This window comes from Lemur catta, chromosome 1 (genome assembly GCF_020740605.2).
Source record: "Lemur catta isolate mLemCat1 chromosome 1, mLemCat1.pri, whole genome shotgun sequence".
Lineage (NCBI taxonomy): Eukaryota > Metazoa > Chordata > Mammalia > Primates > Lemuridae > Lemur > Lemur catta.
The window spans coordinates 98,191,002-98,207,808 of NC_059128.1; the positions used below are offsets into that span (position 1 = coordinate 98,191,002).

General features: G+C 53.2%; 1 protein-coding gene across 5 annotated transcripts; it reads left to right on the forward strand.

Annotated features, from left to right (window-relative positions):
• The first annotated feature begins 6,182 nt into the window (after nucleotides 1-6,182).
• LOC123631793 lies at nucleotides 6,183-12,988 on the forward strand. 5 transcript variants are annotated; one of them, XR_006733232.1, is made up of 6 exons: nucleotides 6,183-6,365; nucleotides 7,637-8,213; nucleotides 8,830-8,951; nucleotides 11,410-11,573; nucleotides 11,799-11,963; nucleotides 12,752-12,988. XR_006733232.1 is itself a non-coding variant. In XM_045541787.1 (4 exons), exons 2-4 carry the CDS (start codon nucleotides 8,163-8,165, stop codon nucleotides 11,561-11,563), a joined length of 327 nt encoding a protein of 108 aa, XP_045397743.1. In that variant the 5' UTR covers nucleotides 6,183-6,365; nucleotides 7,637-8,162; the 3' UTR covers nucleotides 11,564-11,599. The 5 variants fall into 5 exon arrangements, 2 of the variants coding, with proteins under 2 accessions (XP_045397743.1, XP_045397735.1); XR_006733234.1 differs by having other exon boundaries at nucleotides 7,637-7,885; XR_006733233.1 differs by lacking the exon at nucleotides 11,410-11,573.
• The last annotated feature ends 3,819 nt before the right edge of the window (nucleotides 12,989-16,807 follow it).

The following is a 16,807-nucleotide window of genomic DNA, read 5'->3' on the forward strand; positions in this document are numbered from 1 at the left end:
TAAATTGCCATATTAATATGTTAATATTAATACAATGGAATATTACCCATCAATGAAAAAGTGTGAAGTATGATATTAATACTCTGAACATATTAAAGCTCACAGACATAATGTTGAGTAAAATAGGTATGATTTCATCTATATGAAGTTCTGTATTATTTCATCTAGATGAAGTTTAAAATGGGCAAAACTAATCTATGGAGTCAGAACAGTGGTTACTAGAGGGGCACTGACTGGGTGTGGGGAGTGGGCACGAAGGAGCCTTCCCGGAAGCTGGCAGTGGTGTCTGTCTTGTCCCGGGAGGTGATCACATGGGTGTACACATACCTAAAAGTTCATTGAGCAGCGCACTCACGATATCTATACTTCATTGTATGTAAGTTATGCCGCAATAGATAGTAAGTAAGATACTTCTTTACTAAAGAACATGAGAATTAACCAGATCTGGGTGGTAGGGTGGGAAGAGCAGGGAGGCAGGAGAGGGCACCACAGGAGAGAGGAAAAGCATGTTGGAGGAGGTCTGGGGAACTGGAAACCTGCAATCAGGCAGTGTGTCGCCAGTGTTGGAAGTGGAAGGGGAAGAGGTTGGGACGGGGCTCAGGGGTCAGACTGGGAAGAGGGCAGCATAGAACACTGATGGCGGTATTCATGCAGTCCCTTCACTCTGCAAGGGCTTCTCGAAGGGTCAAGCAGAGGCCTGGCCCTTTCTATTCCAGGAAGGCAGACAGGCCTTCCCTTTTGTCAGCTACAAACCAATCAGGGAGGGCACAGCGATTAGCACTAGCAGGATCTTACCAGGGTGATAAAAACATTCTAAAACTGATTTGTGGTGATGGCTGTACAACTCGGTAAATTGACTAAAAAAGAAAATCATTGCCTTGTACACTTGAAATGAGTGAATTATATGATAAAATATGCTGCAATAAAGTTACTTTAAAAATTGAAGGCAAATTCTTCCCTCCTCTTGATTGCCGATGCCCTGAGGGGATCCTGAGGATCTTTTATTTTTATTTTCTATCTTTATGTATTTGTTTTTTAGAGACAGGTCTTGCTCTACCACCCAGGCTGGAGTGCAGTGGTGTGATCATAGCTCACCACAGCCTTGAACTTCTGGGCTCAAGGGATCCTCCTGCCTCAGCCTCCCGAGTAGCTGGGACTACAGGTGCACGCCACTGGGCATCTTTCAGGCCCTCTTCCACCACTTGGTCTCGCTTTCCCTCCCCTGGCCCCTCCCCTGCCTGTGTTTCAGCTCGTGAGCACACACACATCCATCCCAGCAGCTCTCCAAGCAGACAGGACCAGAGAGCTGCCCCCATTGATGAGACACCAGGGCCCAGAGGGGGATGGGAGGAGAGTGCCTGCTACCTGTGAAGTCACATGACCCAGGGAAGGGGGCATTCATTCCCATTCGCCGACGAGAAGACAGAGTGCCTGGCAGATTGGATGCTCAGGCTTTCGGAGTCAGGGGCAGAGCCTGTGCAGCCTCTGACCCGCCCGGACAAGGAGTCAAGTCACCGGGAATGGAAGACTCTGCACGAGAGCCAGTCAGGCAGCCCATGGGCTCAGGGGCAGAACAGAGGGGCCAGGTGTGGGCAGCAGCTGTCACTCACCACTTCTTGCCACTGATGTCATGTTGCTGCACCGTGTAGCCAAAGAAGGCGGTCCTGGAGCCAGCGATGACCCGGGGCTTCCTGGTGTCCATGTTGAAGGTGTCCGTGAACCCTGGGGTGGGGGAAGAAGAGAGAAGCAGGGGAGTCAGACAGGAGGAGGTGCAGCTTCCAGGGCTGTGTTGGGACCCACCGGCAGGTCAGCTGCCTTGGAGGGTCTTGGCTGTGGGGGCAGTATGTTCCCCCCTTCCTGTGGTTGACATAGTCCCTGACTGGCAGAGCCCACGGTCCGATGGGAGAGGGTCAGTCCCTGCACTGGGGGAGCCCACACACTGAGAGCGGAGGCATAAAACCCGCTCTCAGGGAGACCCAGTCTGAATGAAGACCCAGACTCTCCTCCAGAGAATTCCTGGGCTTGCAGGGGGAGACGGATTTCTCCTTCCTCATCATCCTCCCTCAAGCCTGCTCCTTGCAGCTGCTGTTGGGCTCCTCTCCCTTTTCCCTCCCTCTCCTGCTCTCTCTTCTCCTCCCTTTCCTTCATCTCCGCCTGCTGAGGAGTCAGGGAACTGACTTCCCACCTCCTCCCGGCCGAAAGCCTGGGGTCCCATGGGCTCCAGCACTGCTGGCCAGCCCCTTTCCTCTGATCCCGTCGGCGCAGCTGTGTCTGGCTCCGGCAGCGAGGGGCTGCTGCTTGGCAGGGGCAGCAGAGACAGAGCAGAGAGAAAGTCCTGTAAGCTTTTCGCCCTGGCCCCCAGAGTCTCCCCTGTTTGGGTAAGTCACATGTCAATTAACTAATTCTTCCTGGCCAGAAGCCTGTATTGAGCTACATGCTTGACCTCTTTGGGCAAATCACAAGAAATAACATCTCACACCTGTGTAGTGCTTCGGGTTTCTGGATCTGCTCCCAGCTGCCATTACCCACCCTCACAGCAAGCATTGCCCACACTTGGCAGGTGCACTTGGTACAGCACCAGAGAGGTTGAGAGCTTTGTCCAGGGACACATAGCAGGTTGACAGTAGCACCACAGCTAGGACCTCAGATGCCTACTCTGTGAGTCCTTCCCTCTGTGAGGCATTTTCAGAGCACGTCTGGCTTTGATACCCATCCAAGCCACACCTCTGCCCACTCGTAGCCACTCACAAGGCTACCGAACTTGGGACCCGTGGGATTTACAGGGTGGGATCCTGCCACAAGCCAAGACTTTTAGATAACTGAATCAGAGTAGAAACTTTATCACTGTCGCCCCTTTCACACATGGGGCACTTTATAAGTTTCAAAGAACATTGGCATGTATGTTACCATTCGATCTCCATGACAACCCTGTGAGATGGGCAGCAGGCGCAAAGCTGAGGATCAGAGAGGTTTTAGCACCTGCCCAAGGCCACAGAGCCTGCTGGACAGGGACTCTGAACCTGAGGCTCGGACCCTCCAGCGCCCCACTCTCCTTCCCCTGGGCACCGGCCCCCTGGTCTGAGTGTTCAAGGGTGATGTCGAGGGCACCTACTTGAATAGGGCCTGCTGTCCAGAAGCTAATGGTTCTTTTTTTTGTCCAGCAGACAGACACAGTGGCCAAAAGTTCCATGATTGGAGTCATAGAATTGGAGTCCCTAGCAGTAAAGCCAGAGGACCTACGAGTAGGGAGGTTAGCCATGTGTTATCTCACTTACCCATGCCAAGTGGTTATTAGTGCTGCCTGGAGCGCTGAGTTAAGTAAGACTGTGAAGTCACGTCTGTGCCCAGGGGGCAAGAGTAGTGTGTTGATAAGCAGCACTGTCACGGGTACAGGGCAGGACAGTGGCAGCAAGTGACTACGCAACTGCCAGCCCCATCTTCAGGATTCCTAACCTGCCACTTGAATTTAGTGTCATGGCCCTGGAGTGGGGCTGGGAGATGAAGGGAATGTTGACCCACTAGCGCCTTGTCGACAAAACCCACACTGTGAATGGACTTAGCCAGGTTAGCGGCAGGCAGCTTTGGGAAGGGGACTCTGGTCAGGTGAGCACCAGGTGATGAAGAGCACAGGTCCTCGGCCAGTGAGGCATGTTATGGAGGACAGACAGACACTAGTGTCACCTGTGCAGAGCTGGGAGGTGGTGGGCACAGAGGGGTCAAAGAGGTGCAGTTGCAGTTGCAGAGGGAAACTCACCCTCTCTCCAAATGCATCGTAGGAATGAACACACACGCACGTGCGTGTGCACACACATGTGCAGTATGCACTCACACACAGAGATGCACACATATACGTGCACACACACACACACACACACACACATGCACAGGCCACACAATTTCCCTGATTGTGGGGCAACAATGGCTCTCCGGTGCCCCCTGGAGATTAGCTCCTCCCTTCCTGCATGGGACCCCTGCAGGGGAGGTGTGCTGAGCAAGGGGGAGGCTGCTCTGGCTGCCAGGAACTCCAGACCCCCCACCACTTCCAGACCTGCAGGGGTGAGGGCCAGTGAAGGTGAAGCCGTCAATGGTGTGTCTTTTCCACCCACGCCCTGTATCAGCGCTTCCTGAGCAACCACGGCCAGAGGGACTTTTCTGAGATATATCAGATCCTGTCACTTCAGCTCCATCCCCTCCATCGAGGGTTTCTCACCCTACTCACAGCAGGAGCCAGACTCTTTGCTGCACTGCATGGCCTGCGAGCTGTCACCCCCCCCAACACCCCCCATTCCTCTGCTGCCCCAGCCAGCTGCTCTGGCCACACTGCCCCTCTGGCTGCTCCACCATGTCAGTCGTGTCCTTGGCTCAGCATCTTTGCCCTGGCTGTTCCCGCTGCCTGAAATGCTCTTCCCCCACCCCCATGTCATCAGGGTCTCTGTTTCAATGCCATCTTGCCCAGCCCCAGGCCTCCTGGCACTTCCTGTCCCCTCACTCTGCTTCATTTTTCCTTCCAGCACTTACCCATACTACACGTCACATATTCACTGGTTCATTGTCACATGGCTGATATTTTATAATACCCTTATGTTCTCTAAGTGCCATGAGACTGCTACATTCTCCTTGCTGTAGCGTTAGTGCCTCAAACACAGGTCTAGCTCACAGACACTGTTGACTGAGCAGAGACCGGGACCTCATTTGCCCAGGGCATTCTCTCCCCTCAGCAAGGCAAGGCAAGAACACTTCCTGAGCACTGACATATTCCAGACGCTACTCCAGGTATCTAACCGCTCCTTTTACATCAATCAATGAAATCTCACCCCAGCCCTGTGAGGCGGATTTTATCACACCTCTGAGAGGTTAAATAATGTGCCCCAAATCCCTCATCCAGGGAGAGACTAGCTGGGAACATCACTAAAGAGCTTGGGGTGCTGGGGTGACGTGTTACCCTCTCTAGCTCAGCCCTTCGTAACGAGGGCCCGCTGAGGAGAAGGGACGATTCTTTTCAGAGCATCTCCCCTCCCTGCCTTAAGTCCCCTCCTCTGCCGCTGGGAGAGGCAAACGGGAAAGCTGTGGCCCCAGCAGGGCGCCCTCGAATGAGCTCTGTCTAGGACCAGTCCTGCCTCCTCCCCACCCCACCCTCACTGGGGGCAGGATTAGTGAAATCTGGCCACGAGGAAGAGGCATTAAGTTACAAAGTGCTGGTTTCTTCCCCAGAGACCAGTCGGCATTTGCTTCTGACCAAACGGAACCAACCAGAGAATGAATTTCCTAAAAGTGATGTCAGGTCCATCTGTGTGACCTCGGCTCCCGACAGGCTCTCTGGCCTTCCCCTCTGGTGGTGGGCGGTTTTCATGCTCAGGGAATGTACTCTTATTCAGAGATTTATGGCCCCCAAATACCAACAAAACAAAACAAAGTTGTTTTTGATGGGAATCAACAGTGGGATCGCGGAGACGCTGGGAGCCTGGCTGGGCGGCTTGCCACTTCTCTGTCCTTATACTGATGACAGAGGGGAAAAACCCACGGTGCCTGGGCTGCTGTCTTGTGCACTGTGGCCAGAGCTACGTCAGCCGTCACTCCCTTTCTCAGAATCTTATCTGTCTTCTGAAAAAAGCATCAGTCAGTCCCAAGAAGGGACCGAAACCACAGCATCCCGCTCACAGGTTTCCATGCCACTCTTGCAGGCTAAGGTGAGGCCACCACCTACCAGCAGGCGGGGCGGTCTCGGTCCCGATACTGCAGCCATGGGCAGCTCAGCAGCGCCATGGGGAGTACTCACTCCAGCCTAAGGAGGGCCCTGCTGTGCCCGTCCATTTTCACTGCCTTCCCTTCCCCCTCCCAGATGGCTTCCCAGGGATCCTGGGAGAAAGTCCAAAATCTCCCGCACGGCCCCAAGCCCGTCCGCCTCCCCAGCCTGGTCTTGTGCGAGTTTTGCCCTGGGCCCCCTTCCTGCTCCCCACATGCACCTTACACCTTTGCACATGCCATGTCCTCTGCCTGAGCCTCTGGTGAGAGTTCCATCATCGTCACATGTCAGCAGAACTGTCACATCCTCCCCTTGCCCCCCTAGGAAGCCTCGCTGACCCTCTGATTGCATCAGACCTTGTGTAATGATCTCGTCACACCTCCCTAGTGGGTGGCCGGTTACTTCCCTTTTCTAACCACAGTTATAGTTGTACTTGGTGGATATGATTATCTGATTATCCGTCTCCCTGATCAGGCCCCCGGCGCCATGAGGGGAGAACGGGGTCTGTTGATGACTCATTGCTGGATCTAGCACTTAGTGCAGGGGCCGAGGGGCGAGCAGGACAAGAAGAGACCATGGACCCTTCCGGCTTGGCGAGTGGCCCGTGGGAAGCACATGGAGAGTAAGTGCACATAGCAGAAGGCCATGGCTGTTGGAGAAGGGAAGGACCTCAGGGGGCTGGGTCATTGGGCGGCTTCTGGAGCTGTGACTCTGGCCCTGAAGGGCAATGTGTAGGGATAGGTGAGGTGGCCCAGAGGTGGCAGCCAGGCTTTCCTGGTGCGAATGTGGAGCCAGGGAAACAAAAGAGAAGCATCTACCTGGGCAAAGGTGTCGGGAATTGCCTGGCTCCTCCTGCCGTTGAGCTGGGTTCCTTGTGGGTGAGGCAGGCATGGAGACAGTGGAGGTTTTGAGTTCAGGGAGGGCTTGGTTAGAAGCCTGGCTCCAGCGTTCATTCACTAAGTCGGTGACCCTGGGCCTCTTACTCTTCCTTTCTGATTCTCAGTTTACTCATCTATAAAATGGGAATAATAGCATCTACCCTGAAGGGTGGCTGGCAAGACTAGATGGAGTAACTAACCCATGGCAGTGCCTGGTACATAGCAGGCACTCAATACATCTTGGTTGAATTGAACTGAATCAAGATCCCTGTTCTCTGAGCTGCCTCCGTGCCTATACCCATGGCTGGGGGGCCTTTTCTCTTCTCCTTCTCACACCCCCAGGGCCAGCTCTGAGGACACCTCTGCTGCCAAGTGATCCTTCCTCCGGGGCCACATGGCCCTCAGCATGGGCTGTTCCCTGCCTTGCATTACCGTTGTTTCCCCATCTCTCTTGCTCTTTCATCAGGTTACACACTGCCCAAGGCCACACCCTTGAGTGGCTTTTTATCTTTTCCCAGTACCCAAAAGCTGCAGATAGACTTGCCTGCTGGATGTCTCCCCTTCTCGGAACCTGCTCTCAGAATCAGCAACTGTTAGCTTCTTCCTGCCTTAGTTTACTTCCTAGCTCCCTGACTCAGGTACTGACAGTCTCTTACCATTTACATAACGATAATAAAAGTAATAGTGTACAGGCACATAGCACTTCCTAGGTACCAAGCTCTGTTCTAAATTTATTTAGTGCTTGCATCAACCTTTTAGGGTAAGTGTGTTATTATCCTCATTTTACAGGTGAGGAAACTGAGGCACAAAGGCGGTCAGCACCTGGCCAGGGTCACACAACCGGGAAGCCCCACGGGTCCCGTGCCGTCCTGCCTGCCACCATCAGGCCTTCCTCTCCCCTTTGAGCCACTCGCTCTCCTCAGTCACTGAGTCCTTCCTGGAGTCGTCTCACCCAGGCTTGTCCTGTCACCCCACCCTTCTTGCACACTCACCCCCCTGGGTCCCATGTCCTCAGGTCCTGCTCACTGGACAACTGGTTGGTGACTCCCTGACCACGACAGGAGGAGCACAGAGACCAGGGATACCGCAGGATAGAGCCAGAGTCAAGGGCCTTGAACGCCTGGATGAAGGCCCAGATCTGAGCTGGCGGCCAGAGGAAGCCACTCTGTGGAACCTAAGAGGCAACATCTCCCACAGCCTCCCACGGCCGGGCCCCAGCCTCTGCCGGTCCCTGAGGTCTGCTCCTCGGGTCACATGCACCTGTGTAAGCAAGAGCTTTCATTTTCCTTGGCTGATAGGAGCTGGCTGGGGTGAGGGAGGCTGGATTGATCACCAAGATTCTCTGGTATTATCTCCCTCTTGCCAGTTTTACTTGGGCGCCACGGATCTGCACGTCTAAAAGCAAATCACAGTTGGGGATGGGTGGGGAGGGAGAAAAGGCCATAAAATTAGCCTAAGCAAAAAAGATACTGCAAAGCGAACCTCCTGCTGCTATGGAAACAACACAAGCCATTCCAAAGGGAGAAAGAAGTGCGCTGTAGATGCCCGGCTGGCTGTTTCACTTCCCCTGCACTGCCAGCCCTGCTGCCCTGGTGAGTGACGAAGGTGTGGTGGTTCTTGCTGTGAAGCCATTGTTAAAAGAGACATCCAGGAAGGCAACACCAGGTGTGGGGCATTGCTGGAGCCCGAGGACCCTAGTCTAGGCTCTTGTAATAGGAACCAGTCAGGTAGCAAAGAAGGGTCGGGGGATATGGTCCCTGCATCAGAGAAGTTTCTAGCTGGTTGGGGGAAGAAGGCCTCCACTGGAGAAGAGGTATTTCCAGCTCGGGGAGCCCTTTGACTCTGGAGAGAAGTGAGGAATCTACTTTTGGGAACCTGCTGTCCTCATAGGAGACCTTCCCCTGGGAAGTCCCCAGGCAGGTGGGCAGCTGGGCCCTGCCCTTGGGAATTCCCAGGCAGGTGGGCAGAGTGTGGAGTTCCTCCCCATGGGCAGCTGCTTGGCTGGCAGCAAAATCACACTGGACTGTGAGCTAATCACAGGCAGCAACTCTGCCTGCGTCTCCATGTGGAGGGTGTTTAGTGAATATTTGAGTGAAAAGATTAAACACTCACATTGAGCAGAGCTACTTCCATAGATCTTCTCCATACCCCAGGACTCTGAGCAATGTGAGCTCAAGAACTGGGTCCTATTTATCTTTTTGTCCCCAGCACGGGGCCTGGGACACAGAAGGTGCTCAGGAAAATGTGTTGAATAGAGTAGAAAATTCGGCTCTGCCCAAGCACCACCACCACCAGCATCGCCAGCACCAGCAAACACTGTGGAGCACCAGGTACGAGCCAGTTAAATGTATTCACACATTTACCCCTCACAACAATCCTGTGAGACAGATATTATCACGGTCTCTATTTTTGAAGTGAGGAAACTGAGGCACAGAGCTTCCATAACTTGCTCCAAGTCACGTATCTAGTGGGTGGCAGAGGGCAATTGCAGACAAGTGGTTGGGCTCCAGGCTACAGCGTTATCCCAATTCTTCACTATTCTGTATCCACACCCTTAGCCATATGACTTTGCAGTTCCTGCCACTAAAGGGGCAGGGTACGTTTCCCCCCACCCGCTTGACTTTGAGCTGGGCCACATGAGGCAGAAATGAGAGTGTGGCAGCCCCAACCTGGGCCTTGGGACGCCTTGTCTGTGTCAGCCCGCTCACTTGCACATCTGCCGTCAACGTGCGAAGCCAGCCCACCGACCCCAGGAAAAGGATGAGAACCGTTTGGAACAGAGCTGCCCCCGTTGAGTTGCCCCAGCCAAACCCAGCTAAGATCAGCCACCCCTGGACTCCTGATCCAGCCCCGTGAGACCAGCAGAGCCACTCACTTGGGCTTAGCTTGGATCCGCTGACCCCAGACATGTGAACTAAATGATTATTATTGTGTGTCGCTGAGATTGGGGGGATTATTTGTTACATGGCATTATTACAGCAACTGATAACGGGTACAGCTTAGCTCTTAAGTGATGTACTACTGGAGAAGAGGGAAATTTCACACAGTGATTGGACAAAGACCCGAGGAGAGGGCAGCTGTGGATCTGTGGGGATTCATGGTTTCTGGGGTAGTGCCCCGATCACTCCCTTCCCAAGGTCTCACCAGGAAAGCCCAAAGGCAGGCAGGGCTGGGCTGGGACATGGCCCATCAGGGAGCAGTGTGGCCTAGCAGGCAAGTCTTGGCTTCTCTCTGCCTCAGCCACGCACCAGGCCTGGTGGCTGGGTTGTCCTGCCTCGTTCAGGGAATGGCAGACACAAACCAACAGGCAGCCAGACAGCCCCCTTCTGGGCTCCAGGGCCACTCTGTGCAGAAAGGTGCCCCCACGGTATGAGGGCCTCCTTTACCTCATTTTCTCTCTTTCCACTTGCCGTGAGGCATGAACTCCCCACCAGACAAGTCACTGCCGGGTCAAAGGTGGCTTGCAGCAAATATGTTATCAGGAGGGGTAACTTGCTAGGATTTTATTCTGAAGAGCAAGCAAGGGTCTTAGAGATCAAATAGCCTATTGGTCTCCAAACTCTGTTTTTCTGCAGTGAATCCCATATTTTTTGAACAAAGAGGGTTCACAAACCCTGTAATATCAGGGTTAGGAGTAGGCGGTGGGGAATACTTTAGGTCTGCAGTGGCAGACCTAACATACTTCCTTGGAACCTTAGGTTCCCTGAAACACAGTTTGAGAACCACTCTGTTGGGTTTAAGACTCTTGTTGTTATAAGTGGGAAAACTAAGGCCCAGAGAGGGGTGGTGATTTGTCCAATGTCACCAGCCTTTCTTCATGTTCATCTTTACCCACCACCACTCCTGTGTTACCCTGCTCTACAGCCCTTCGATTTGTGACCTCTGGGGGGTCTGCGGTGTTCCAGGTTCCACGGTAGGGACACCAAGTTGAGTAAGACCTGGCTTGTGGTGTTCAGAGCCTGCAGCCAGGCTTAGGAGGCAACAGACGTGTTTGTAAGTCAACAGAGCCTGAAGGGAAGCCAACAGAAGTCTGGACTAGGGTGGGGTGATCCGGAGTCTAATCTCAGCTTTGTCATTAACTTGGCTGTGTGTCCATAGAGAGTCACAATGCCTCTCTGGGCCTCGGTTTCCCCATTTGTAAAATGAGAGGGTCTGGCTCTCTGACATCTAAGGCCCACCCCTGGCACATGTCCGGAAGGTTCTCTTGGGCAAACACGCAGCTGACTTCCAGTTGTCAGCACTCGAGCATCTGTCTCGAGTCTCCGCAAACAATTTAGAGCTGGAAGCCAGGCAGAGTGGAGGAATGCAAACTCATCTTAATGTTGGCTGGAGCCAAACACAGTGAGGAAGGGAAATCTCCAGGCAAAAATGATAATATTTTGCATTCCCAAGCCAAAGGCATGGATTAAAGACAACTATCCTCTAATGCTCTGCATCATCCAGGCCCAGCTCCCTCTTCCCTTGTTTGCACCATGGAGACTTGGCCACAGGGCCCTCCTGCTGGGGCTTCTGGACACACCCAGATGGCAGAAAGATGGCCCCTTGGTGGAGGTCCAGGCAATGTAGTCACCTTTCCGCAGAAAACCCAGCCTAGCCGCAGTTCTGGCCTATGCTGCCAAACCTCCACACGGAGATCCGGGGCAAGTGGCTGGGGGTGGGGGCCATGGCTCCCATCAGACCCCTTTTAATTCAAAGAGGGAGGACGCCAGGCCATGTGCACTGACTCCTTGAGATGTGACTGTGTGGTTTTGGAATGACTGAGGCGTCTCTCTCCCTGGAGTCTTCTAGGAACGGGAGCAATGACCGCCTCGGTGAGGGGATATGGCTGGAGGGCAGAGTGCCAGGGTCAAAGGTCAAAGAATGGAATTCCGACTGTTGGATGGCTGGTTTCAGGATTCAGAGAAGGGGCCATGGGAGTAGAATGCCCCCTCCTGAGAGCTAAGACTGCTGGGGTAAGAGCTTGGCTGGGCATCAGGAGACTTTGTTCCTCCCCTGGATTCTGCTACGGATGGGCTCTGTGACCTTAAACAAGATACTTCCCCTCTCTAGGCCTCAGTTTCCCCTTATATGAAATGAGAAACCTAGACCAAGGGGTCTAAACGCATTTACAGTAATGATGTTCTGAGTCTGTGTGCACCTCCTTCTCTGGATTCATTTCCAAATCCACTTCCCTTCAGAGAGGAGAAACATGCAGGCCAGCACCGGGGCTACCCAGAGGCAGGCAGACGCCATCACCTCTGCAAGTCCCTGTCAGATTGGCTTCTGGGACGAGGACATCCCCTTCCTCTCCTCCAGCTCTTGGGTCCAGACTAGTGTCCCTCAGCCTCAAGGCACTTATGAAGGTGAGCTGCAGCCCCTCCCCACAGTGGCTTAGTGCCCAGCCAGGCCTGCTCTGCTGCTAGAATTGGAGGCCGTGACTGGGACCAGCCTGGTGATGCCAAGCCAGCACTCACCACTGGGCCCCAATGCCCACTTGTGCTTTGGGGCAAACTTGCCCAAACTTGGGTCTTTCTAGGAGAGGGATGAGTCCCTCCTCTTCACTCTTGCAAAAGACCACACTGTCCTAGCCTTTCTGATCAACTCATCAGCGTCTTAATTTTCTGCCAAATGATTCGTGTCTCTCTGGTAACTGGGCATTATCTTCTGCCTTTTCCTCTGAAGGAAACCCTACACAGTCCCTCCTACTTCATAGTCCTGCAATCACCAGTCTCTCCAGCCGGCCACCGGCCTTCCTGTCCCTTCCCACTGTGGCAGAAGGAGTTTGAAGCCCTGTCTCTGCATGGCTCTCACATCTCGGTCCCTGGCCTCCGTGCGGGCCAGAACGCAGCTCACTGGGAGACTGGGCGTGTGTGCGTGTGCACAGCCAAGCGATTAACCGGAGAGCACAAGACGGGGAGGGGTAACTGGAGGCTTATTTCTCCCGATGGAGGCCAGAGAAAGGAGAGGGTTAAAGGGGCGGAGGGTTTCGTCCATTTGAAGGCTGGACAGAGACTGGCCAGAGACGGGGAGGGAGAGGGAAGGCGGCAGCGCGGAGGCTTCCATGGAAAGCCGTCCTCCCTGCCCACGGTATGAGCACACCACTTGTTTCTTAGAGGAATCTCTCAGGGAAATTATCTCATTTGCGAAACAGCACGTCCTCAGTCCACACCCTGCGCTGCTTCTGGCATGAGTGGCTCTGTGCGCGCCAGCGGTTTGAAGCCAGGCCCGTTGCCCGGGAGCCGCGGCCACACTGCCCACCTGCCCCAAGTGGACGAGCCCCAGCTCCGCGTGCACTTGCATGTCCTCCTGAACAGCGGCCCCCAACCTCTTTGGCACCAGGAACTGGTTTCATGGAAGACAATTTTTCCAGGGACCGGGGTCGGGTGGCGGTGGGCGGAGCTCAGGCGGTGAGCGCAGCCAGTTTCCTAACAGGCCGTGGACCAGGGCTTGGGGACCACAGCTCTCAAACGTTAAATGTGTGGAAAAAGAACACGTCAGGAATCAGAACGCTTCCTTGTGTGTATAAGGGGGTTAGATGTCGTCACTGGATGATTTCCAGGGTCCACTTTAGCGGAGAGCCTTGCAGACTCAGCGGGCCTTCCCAATGGAGATGGGCTGCCCGGGATGCACTTGTCACGTTAACTTGACATTCGTCGGAGAAGGACCTAGGTAGAGGGACACGGGGCAGCCTTCCCTTTACCCACTGCCCTCTGCCAGTCAACCTCCCCTCTTTCCAGCCAGGCCCAGGCCTGTCCTCATGGCACAACTTGGAGCTGCCAGCCCTGCCCTGCCCACCTCTCTCCTACTTCAGTCTTGCCAACTCATCAGGAGCCTTACCTGTTCCCTGTCCCAGCTCCACGGTGTCATATTCTGTGCTCGACGAACGAATGCTTGCTTACGGGTGACTTATCACGGCCACCTCCCCTCAGCTCTGCAAGGCACTTGCAGCTCTATATAAGAAGAATTCTCCAAACTGGAAGCAACGACACAGGGCTGGGCGGCCCGTGCAGTAGCGAGGGCCCCTTCGCGGGGCTGTGGAGGAGACCAGCGCGTGCTGGGGCAGGGGGCATGTGGGCTGCCACAGCGACACTCACATAAGCACCCAGAGAGGGGGAGGCGGGACGAACAAGTGTGGTGAGAGCCACGGCCACCCTTTGTGTTTTTCCCTGAGAGATCAGAGTATGCCAACGTGCTGGTTAAGCAGATGTCAGGCTCATGGAAAACAGCCCTAAAAATTGGAAACAGCAAATAGAGCACTGAAATTTGCTGTAATTAATGTTGTTTTTCTTCTGAGTCCTGGACAGCCATCTCATGCCTTCAGTGAACACACGGACCACCTCCTTCAAGACCAAGAGTCCCAGTTCTAGGAAAGCCAGCGTATTTTTGTCTCACATCTTATTGTTTTCCCTAGGTAGGAAAATTGATCAAAATGGACCTCTTTCTATGAAGGATATAAAAACACTCATATTGAGATTATGAATTTCTTAAGTTCACTTAAAGCACAATAAAGTCTTGATCAATTAAAACACGTATAAACGTACACCCAAATACACACACATATACACATATACACACATATACCCACAATATACACATGAATGTACACTTATAACCATACATAGGCCCACATACACCCAAATACACACACATACACACACACACCCACCATATACACACATATAACCACACATATGCCCACGTACTCCCAAATACACACACAAAACCCCACCCCCCCCAAACATTCTCTCTCACACACACACCACAAGCTGTGTGGAAAACTGAAGTCTCGAGAGCTGTGACCGCAAATACACATCTGTAGGATGTTGCCAAGACAGGATCTGGCCCAGCATGCGGGGCCGTGGGCTGCTGCCTTCCTCCCTCCAGCTCAGAGTGGCCCAAACCACACCCCAGCCCCGCCCAGGCCTTGCTCCAAGTCCCATGATCAACTGTCCAGCCGCCTACAAGACATCTTCACTTGGATGTCTTGTAGCATCACACACTTCCCGTGACCAAACAGGAGCCCGGGTTTTCCCTCCTGAGCATATTTTCTCCAAGTCTCCCCATCCTGAGAAATGGCGTTACCCCCACCTGTTTGCTCAAGCCAGATGCTTGGAACTCACTCCTCGTGATGTTCCTTTACTTCCCGTCAGCAAATCCTGCAGGTTCTGCCCCTCCACTGCCCTCAGATGTGTCCACTCTTCTCTGTCTCCTTTGTTGTCACTCAGACTAAGCCATTCTCATCTTGTGCCCGGACCTGTGCAAGAGTCTTCTAACTGGTCCCTCAATTCTAACTTTGCTCGGTGCCAAGCTGTGCTGGTCACAGCAGCCAGAGTGATCTTTTCAAAGTGCTGATTGGATCCAGGCCCCTCGAATTCCCCCCGGCATTCGGAATAGATACCTGCAGGGTCTGCCTGCTCCCGCGCCATGGTCTCCGTCACTTACCACCTTCCAGCCACACTGCCTTCCTCTCTGTGCCTCAAACACACAGGCTTTCCCCCACCTCGGGGTCTCTGCACTGGCTGTTCCCTATGCCTGGAATATTCCTACCCAAGATCTTTGCTCAGCTAGTTCCTTTTCAAACTCCAGTTTAATGTCCTGGCCTCTGACAAACCTCTGACCATGCTATGGAGAACCCAGGCTTCTTCCTCACAGCATCTGCTCTATTTATCTTCAATTAAAAATAATTACAGGTGGTTATAAGAGCTGTTTGCTTACTTGCACACTGGCTGCTCTTCCACTGGAGTTTACATTCCACAGTGGAGGGGCAGTGGGGCTGCAGCCTGCTCTCAAGGGCTGACTCTCTGCAATCTTCCCAGTCAGTGATGTCGTGTTGGTCGCCTTGAATTGACCATGGTGGGGGGGATTTACAACATGTAATTGGCAAATGCTACAAACAAGAATGATGGCTCCATCTCACCCCAAGAGCCAGAATTAGTTGGTAAAAATTTACTGGCACTCCCCTGCAAGAGACTGTGTCTGTCCCCCCACTTTACCCTCAGCATCTAGAACACAAGAGGTGATCAGTATACATTTGTTCATGAGACAGAAAAAAAATGAATAGAAGTGTTCAGGCCTCTAAGACATTAGCCTGCCAACAAAGGTTTGCAGGGGAATGTGATTCTCAGAGCCTCAGGCAGGAAAGGCACTTAGTGTACTGAATTTTGGCTTCAAAAGTCCTAGTTCTAATCCCAGCATGGCTTCTAACTTGCTTTGCAACTCTGGACCAGTTTCTCCCCCTTCCTGGCCCTCAGTTTCCGTATCCATGAAAGGCACACATAGGACTAGATGCTTTAAGTCCCTGTGTAGAATTTAAAGACGCCCATTTATGTACACTTTTACCACTTTCTTTATCCCTCCACTCCTGAGGTCATGATACTACACATCTGCAGAGGATGATGTTTACACTGTAGCTGATGTAAGTTACGCAGTGCACGGTCGATACAGCTGTACGTGGCGGGCCTGCCCACTCTGATTCTGGCCTCAGGCCATTTCAAATGGAGCTGAATTGGACAGCAAGTCCCTCCCTTTCCTGACATACTAACCAGCTCAAAGGGCTCAGACAGTTTGGTTTTGGTTTTCCCACTCCTAAGCTTGTCTCCTGCTTGTCATGGGTGTGTGGATCAAGAACCCTGAGCATCCGGGATAAGCCCCAGTCCAGGGAGTATCCGGGTAAAGCAAGAGCACGACAAGGCTCAGGCTATGCAATTTGTGGCAGGGCTTTCCCTCAGAGGAGAGAAAGTAGGGCTCTGAGGACCCAGAACTACTGGGCCAGTCTGCTCTGCTCTTTGAATGCAAACTAAAAAAAGGAATTGTGGGGGCGCTCCCTTCTAAGCCTGCAGGACCCGCCCTACAGTGGATGTACCCACGCCCATCTGAAAAGTTCTCCGGCTACACGGAGCTCAATATAGATCCACCAGATGCCATTGGGTAGGTGGGGTTGGGGGACTTTGGGGAGTGGAAGTGTTTTGGTTCTCTGAGGGTCATGCAGAAGTCCTTTGGGCTTTCAGTATAGGTTAATTTTTCATGGTGTGGTGGCAAAAATCTGTAATGCCTACTGGCACTTTTAGGGGCTTAGAGGAGTCAAGAGCTCATGACTCCATCTACCTTTGCTAGAAAACAAAGGACTGCCCTATGAGGTGGTGAGCTCCCCATCACTGGACAGATACAAGCCTAGGATGGTCACCTGTCTGGATGTTCAGGCTCTGTT

Bases quoted from the DNA above. Each gene is read 5' to 3' on its own strand.
- LOC123631793 (XM_045541779.1), top strand. From the start codon at position 11,421: ATGACCGCCTCGGTGAGGGGATATGGCTGGAGGGCAGAGTGCCAGGGT. The intron at 11,574-11,798 runs GTAAGAGCTTGG...ACTTCCCTTCAG, and splicing joins TGAGAGCTAAGACTGCTGGG to AGAGGAGAAACATGCAGGCC. The intron at 11,964-12,282 runs GTGAGCTGCAGC...TTTCCTCTGAAG, and splicing joins GCCTCAAGGCACTTATGAAG to GAAACCCTACACAGTCCCTC.